The 7,775-nt window shown below is 39.0% G+C and overlaps 1 protein-coding gene across 1 annotated transcript; it reads left to right on the top strand.

Annotated features, from left to right (window-relative positions):
• The first annotated feature begins 1,476 nt into the window (after positions 1-1,476).
• On the top strand, positions 1,477-2,352 carry LOC137711723 (late embryogenesis abundant protein At1g64065-like). The gene has a single exon (XM_068450981.2). It carries the CDS (start codon positions 1,583-1,585, stop codon positions 2,213-2,215), a length of 633 nt encoding a protein of 210 aa, XP_068307082.2. The 5' UTR covers positions 1,477-1,582; the 3' UTR covers positions 2,216-2,352.
• Positions 2,353-7,775: the final 5,423 nt, after the last annotated feature.

Raw genomic sequence — 7,775 nt, 5'->3', positions numbered from 1 at the left:
ATAATCAAATCGCAGCTTCAGCCTTCAAAACCAATAAACAAGTTTCTGCTAGTAATCAAATCGCAGCAGTCTTTATAATCAATCGAAAAGCTTATGCAATCATAGCCCCAAAAACCCTAAATTCCCAAATCAGAAACCCTAATTCATAAATTACCTAGGAATTTGCACGATGATGGTAGTGTTCTCGACGGCGAGGTTGGTGTCGACCGTGTGGTGGTGGTCGGAACTCACGATTGGGAGGATTGAAGGAGAGTCAGGACTCAGGAGACAATCCTGCGATGGTGATGTCGACAGTCACTGACTCACTATGAGTCTCAGGGAGTCGAGTCAGTAGTCTGAGACTCTGAGACGAGAGAGGAGAGGAGATTTGGGGAGTGAGGTCTGAGACGAGAGAGGAGAGGAGAGGAGAGCGAGGTCTGAGACGAGAGAGGGTGTCGAGTCGAGTCAGTCGACTGTGGGTGTGTGGTGTGGGAGTCTGGCAGGCAGAGACAGAGTGATTAGATAAAATCAACGGATCAGATTCAATCAGAAAATATTTGGAAGGTGGAAAACGGTTCGGGTCGGGGACCCGTTTCTCAGCAATTAGGACCCGTCCCGCCCCGCAAATGACATGGACCCGACCCGCCCCGCCCCGTTTCAGAATTTTAAAAATAGGACCCGCCCCGTACCCGCCCCGAATCGCTTGGACCCGCCCCTACCCGCGGGTCCAGGCCCCGTTTGCCCAGCCCTAATGTTGACCTGAAACTCGTTAATTTGTGTCGTTTTCGTGTCGTGTTAACGAGTCGTATAAAAAATTGTCAGGTCTAACAACAGCAACACGTGCTACACGCTATCTCATTTGTGTTATCTAAGTATTAAGCTCAAAAATTCGTCATACATGGAAAGGCATGTTGAGAAACATATTATTCTCAATATCCCCAATTTTACATTTGCACCATACCCATTTTATTCTCAATATCTTGATAAACATATTAACTCGATTGATTATTACATAAGCCCCCTAAACCCTCGGCCATGTTTGATTAGTCAAGTCTTCAACAACGTTCACTCTTCAAGTACAGAATATTTCTTGCTTGTATTTGGGGACAGTCAATTAAATTTAAAAAAGAAGCCCCAAATAGTATATATCACAAACCATGTTCTCACCCGTGATTGGGGGATTTAGTCTTAATGCCAACGGAAAAATCGAAGCTTCGGTTGATATTTTTTAAGCAAAATGACGGTTCCTCTTGATATTTAATTTGTTCCATCTGAAAGCAAAACCCTAAAAGGTCCTCACCAAAGTCATCGATCATCTAGAAGTCAAGAACCTTTGTCTTTGGACGCGTTTGGTGTCCGCAATAAAATATTAAAAGAATTTACAATTCCTTCCCCGAACTTACTTGTTCTGGTAAAGCACTCCACCACATAACTTATTAAAAATAGTCTAAACTCCAAAACCTATATATAATACACATCTCTTCCTCCATTTCCACAAACAACTTCCTCCTGTTTTAAGTTTGATCCAAGGAAACAAACCCCCCAAAAAAAAACAACCACAAAAACCTTCTTCCATTTTCATATCACAAAAGTAAAGGATAATATGGCTGAGAAAACCAACCAGGGCTATCCCTTGGCACCAGCAAATGGTTACACAAGAAGTGATGCGGAGTCTTTGCAATCAGTTGATGAGCTGAAACGCAAGAAGAGAATCAAGTTGGCCATTTATATTGGTATTTTCATTGTGTTTCAGATCATGGTCATAACCGCGTTGAGTCTCACTATTATGAAAGTTAAGACCCCAAAGGTTAGGCTAGGCAACATCAACGTCCAAAACCTCAACTCTGTCCCAGCGACACCTTCATTCGACACTAAATTCACAACTCAAATCAAAGTCAAGAACACAAATTTTGGTCCATACAAGTATGATGCTGCAATTATCACGTTTTTGTACCAAGGCGCGACTGTTGGGCAAGTTTCTATTCCCAAAGGCAAGGCTGGAATGCTTTCCACCAAAAACGTTGACGTCGAGGTGAGCTTGAGTTCAAGTGCATTGAGCAGTTCCAGTCTTAGCAGTGAATTAAGCAGCGGAGTATTGACACTCAACAGCGCGGCTACGTTGACTGGAAAGGTTGAATTGATGTTTATCATGAAGAAGAAGAAGTCTTCCACCATGGACTGCGCCATTGCATTTGATCTGTCATCCAAAACGCTCCAAAGTTTAAAATGCAAGTGAAAACAGACCAAGATTACTTCCTTGTACACGTTTTTATTTTCTGCAAATTTATTTTTATATTTGTTGCTTTCTTATGAATTTTGTTGGTATATATATACTTCTTGACCGCAATTTTTGAATTGCGCTTTTTCGTTATATACAGATTGGTAGTGTTGATTACTCTCTTTTTTTAATTTCCTTCTATTTTTGGGAATTTGATGCCATAATTAGATAAGATTCAAATATCCAATAAATTTGAAGAGCCAAGACCAACAGATACTGCAACTTGCAGACTGTGAATAAAAGTATGAAACGGAGTTGGATGAAATGGTCAAAATATTTTATTCGAGGGATGATAGTGACCCCGTAAGTTCCTCAAAGTGATGTTTGCTTACAGGCCAACTTTAGTTGACTATAATTAAACACATAAAATGAAATTATTACCTGTCAAATATTATATCTTAGTAGAGGACAAGGCACAAGTTGTGCTCATGTAGCAGTTGAGTACATATGATTATGTCTATTTTGCCCAACTCAAAATGCCTCCCATGTAATATATGTCTTTGTTTGGCAATAAAGTTCTACTCTTCCATGAAAATTTGGAAACCTAAGAAGCAAGAAGATAAGATGCCTCATGTGGGATGCTGAACAATAAATATCCGTTCCAGCCAATGTATTCTATTAGTATATGTGAAACATGTGGGCGCTGCTGGAAAATAAATAATGAGCTTCCTATTTTTATGGTTTGCTTATAAATTGGATAATAGGCGAAGCCAATCATCTGTATTTTGTTTCGTTCATAAAAATAAAATAAAGCAATCTAATCGATTCTTGTCAAAAAAAAAAAAAAAAAAAAAGTTAGTCTATGATACCTTAATAAAATATAATGTTACATCCGTAGTGTAACTCTAACAAATTTAATGATTAAGATGTTGTCACATATTTAAGAACCCTTTTGGCTCAACCTTTTAATAAATTTCTTTGGAAGATCATTGCCAAAGATTTCTGTCTTGAACAAGGGCCACCAAATAGTCCCCGGCAACAAGGTAAGAAAGAGATTGTTTAAGGTAACCAATGAGCCAAATAAGGATCATGGGCTTTGGACTCAACATAGAAGGAGACGGCAGCGATCCAATTAATTAGAAGAGATTTCCACCTTGAAAAAGGGCCACCCTCACCATCAAAAAGTTTGACCATAACCTCGTTATATAGCTTTTTTTACAATTATTATTTGTTGGATCATGATTCTCCATGGTCGGAGTAAGATGGATCGGAGTACAGATGCCTTAGTAGTCCGGTCATGGACTCAACAGCTTCTATCACAGAGATGTACAGACGGACCATAGATTCCACCATCATTCGAATAAGTGGGCAAAGTCCGTCGACTTCACTAAGATTGACATTCTTGTTTTACACGATAATGAAACATGATTCGATATGGAATAAGTCAGGTTTTCTATATTTTTGGAGATTCCTATAATCTAGGGATTTGGCGTGCACCGCAAGTAATCATACTTCTAAGGCGATGCAATATCTACTTATAGATATTTTCTTGGATTTTCCCAGTAATATACAGATCATGTACCTAAAAGACTCTCTCTCGATTGGTATAAATACACCCATTAGGGTTCATTTCGGGTAACACAATAATTGCATACTCTATTCTCTTGCCTACAACTTGAGTCTCATAAATTACTTACTAACTTAACTGTCGGAAAGCCTTTGGCCGACACCCCACCAGTGGGGCGCAAATTTAATTCCAACAATTGGTATTTTTATTAAGAGTGAACTTATATTTCCCGGACCAGATCACTCTACCACAAGCATATATGCATAAGAAACTTTAGTTAACACTGACGTTAATACCATAACAGAGAACAATCCACTTCCCAACGACTCTACTACTCCGGACACAAGCAATTAAGTCCCTGATTGCTCAACCACCCCATGGAACAACGATGCTCCTGCTTCTTGAACCTTTCCCACAATGAATCAAATATAGGAAACCTTACAAAAGATCAGTGCCTCAGTTTGCGAGCTGTAGAAGACCAACATAGCATCTCGAGAGGAAAACAATGCAAACTTTATGGACATCAAAAGCCAGATGAAGGCCTTGGAGAATTTCAGCGGGTCTACCCTGCAAACCCAGACTCCGGTCTTCGTTTATGTGAAATTAAGTAACATAACTCTAGTAGGACAGCCAATCGCATCGATCTCCATTTCGACCCAGCATAAGTCACTAATCTTAATGCAAGAATGGAGCAATTCGACATCCAAATGGTTATTCACGCCTTTGCAAGTAGGGTCTGAGTCCAACGCAACTTTGATACTTGGGACATTGCACGAGCGCCTCGCATGGAGCCTCAGCACCTGAGCTTCGACGATCCTGAATCTTCAGGAGAACAAGAGCGGGGCCGACCACTGAACTGTGACGACCTTAAGAACCGCTTCAGGAACCCAAGTGTGAGTAGCTTCGGGATAATGAAATATGTCTACTATTAAAATAGAAATAATAAAATATTGAATCAGTAATTTACAAAAGTGGGATGCTGACCATTAATTTGGTTTTTGTCGAACTAATAGACTATTGGTCACTATAATTCAATAGTCGAGACTAAACATAGGTCAATCGTGGAAGCAAGAAATATTGATATTCATGTCATATTTGTTTTGGATGGCTTCGGGCCAAGTAATTGAGAAAATAGAGCCCAAAATTTGGGCTTAGCCGTGGCCGCCCAACCTTAGTTGGGTGCGGTGAAAAAAAAAAAAAAAAAAAAAAAAAAGAGCAACATAGACAATTTGAGTGTTGTCCATGTAACCCAATGTGAGCTGGGTGAGCTGCATGCTGCAGAAAGACAAAAAAAAAAAAAAAGCAGAGCAACATAGACAATTTGAGTGTTGTCCATGTAACCCAATGTGAGCTGGGTGAGCTGCATGCTGCAGAAAAACAAATTGGGCCCTGGGCAGGCCAAGATAGTCAGCCCAGCAAAGCTGCTGGGGTGGGCTGGGTGAGCTGCATGCTGCAGAAAAAAAAATTGGGCCCTGGGCAGTCCAAGATGGTCAGCTCAGCAAAGCAAGTGCCCTGCAAAGCTGGGGTGGGTCGAGGAAGTGCAAGCCTAGTGTATTGCAAGCTGAGGGCTTGGCAGGATAAAGTCCAGACTTGGCCAGTGCGAAGTATCCTCAAAACATGGGCTGCTGAACCAAGACATCAAACGGTGTCGTTTTGGTTGGCAGAGCTAGAGCTTCAGGCTCAGCTCAGTGCAGGCACAGCGCGTCTTAAGGTGGCGCAGCTTGGCTTCAGGTTTAGGTTTTCAAAATTCTAGTTCGTGCTACTATTTTCTTGTTTTTCTCTAACTCACATAATTCAATATGGCAAAATAACATAATATAATATAATTTGCATAATCAGAATATGAAAACATTGATTGCGTGGGCATGAACATGCTTATATATATTGAAAAATATATGCAATATACAATACATATAATAGTAAGATTGGAGGTTCATACATATGGTGAATGTTTTCATGCTAATAGGGGCTTATAAAATATCAATTTTTTGTTTGAAAAGAGTTTGATTTGCTGGAAACGAAATAAACCCTTTGAATGCTAGTTGTAGAAAAATTTCCTTCACGAACCTCTAGTTCCTTCAGCAAGCGTGTGTTGATAACGTGTTGTAGGCCTATTTACCTGAAGAATGATAAAGGGAGAGAGAGTGGGAGAGTGTAGCGGCAAGAGAGATGAGAGAATAGGTGAATTATGAGGTGTGTATCTCACTCCATTGTACCTGTATTTATAGTAGTAAGTTTATGGGGACAATATTTGCCTTTCAAGTAATACATCTGAAATAGAACACTATCTAAAAAATTCCGATAGAATTTACACAATCATAATCATAATGAAATTAGTATCACAATGTTTTTTTTTTATATTTCATCTCAACTTAAAAAAAAAAAGTGTGACCACCAGACTAATCGAACGCAATCACATTTCTTTGGACACATTCCTAACACAATCATGGCGTGTTTACGTAAGGGAAGTGGGACAAGAGGAATGGGAATTGCACACCTCCCAAGTTATTCAAGTGTTTACCAACATGTGATCCACTTCACTCGATTTGAGTTGTCCACGTGTTAGATTTGAAAATTTACCATACATGAGGGGACATGTTGTGATTATGAGTGCCACACCAGGGAAAATAAGGGACATAACATGCGCTTATAAGAAGTTCTGCTACTCCGTATAGTGCCTATTAATTTTATAATAGAACCGCAACACTTTTCAAATTGTTGCATAAAAATTATAAAGAATCTATATATTCAGACAAAAAAATATAAGGTAAATTATATTAAATATTAGTTGTACATAGGTTTTAAGAAAAATACCATATTTAAGAAAAATATTAAGTCTAACTAAATAGTTTAATATGAACAATACTTAGGTATTGACTGTAAGTATCCAAATTTACTCATGTCCTATGTGGCTCAATAGCCTTATACCGCCTTGTCATTTGAAATTTTATCCCAACACATTGCCCAAACACCCAACTCTATCTTTAAACCCATTACCAAACATATATCTTTTTCCTCACTGGATCACCTCGTCTTCCTTCTTCTCCATAAGTAGGCGAAGATCTTCATATCCACCACCGTGACCCCGGCGATTCTGCCATCATATTAAAGATCCAAGCCTTAGCCTTCATCAATCTTGTCTTCTTGCACCACTCTGACGTCTGGTCATTCACCATTGAGAAACCCCACTTTGTAATCCTCGTCGGCGCAAAAGTTGGCAACATATTCACACTAACAACACAGACCTCCTGATTTCATCGTCGTCAGTCTCATTGTGAGAGCGGAATCGATGGTTGGAGGAGAGACTAAGGGCTGGTTTGGTATTGCTGTGTTTTGAAAAAAAACTGATTCTGCTGTGCTATGAGAATAAACGGCTGTGAAATAAAGCAGCAGAGTGTTTGGTAAACTTTTTTGTAAAAGTGCTTTTGAAAAAAAAAAAAACAGTATTATAGTGTTTGGTAAACTTTTATGTAAAACAGATGTGAAAAAAAGCCGATTTTTCAAAGCTGGGTTTTGCAGCTTCTTGTTTTTGGCTTTTTTTCATCCAAAACTGTGAAAAAAAGCTGAAGTTGAATGTTTACCAAACACAAAAACAGCTCCCAGCTTTTTTTTATACCAGCTTTTTTCAGACTCACCTCAGTACCAAACCAGATCTAAGGATGTGAGCTGGGGCGAAACTAGAAAGTTACTTTACCGGGGGAACAATTTACTGACAAATGTAAGTCTCTATCTTTGTTGCATCTCACCTTTTTTGTTAGCCATTTGGTCGAGTACTTGGCGAATCGGGCTGTACCACTGTGTGCTTAGTATACATCTTCACCCTTTGGGCCATTTAGTGCTCTTTTGATTATGTTTTTAGGTTAATATTGTTATAGTGTGAATCAAACATAAAACTAACTCATAAATGTCTATAGTTGTGAGCTCAAATTTATAAAACGATTAGAAGGAAGAAGTGTTAATGAGCCTTTTATTATTATTTTTTTTAATAACATCTTTAATTTTTTTCTCAAG

Source organism: Pyrus communis, chromosome 6 (assembly GCF_041283825.1).
Source record: "Pyrus communis isolate YQ-2024b chromosome 6, ASM4128382v1, whole genome shotgun sequence".
Lineage (NCBI taxonomy): Eukaryota > Viridiplantae > Streptophyta > Magnoliopsida > Rosales > Rosaceae > Pyrus > Pyrus communis.
Note: the sequence above shows the minus strand (reverse complement) of the source record. Positions and strands in the feature narration are given on the sequence as shown.

What these genes read in the sequence shown, in the direction of transcription:
- LOC137711723 (XM_068450981.2), top strand. Translation starts at nt 1,583, where the DNA reads ATGGCTGAGAAAACCAACCAGGGCTATCCCTTGGCACCAGCAAATGGT.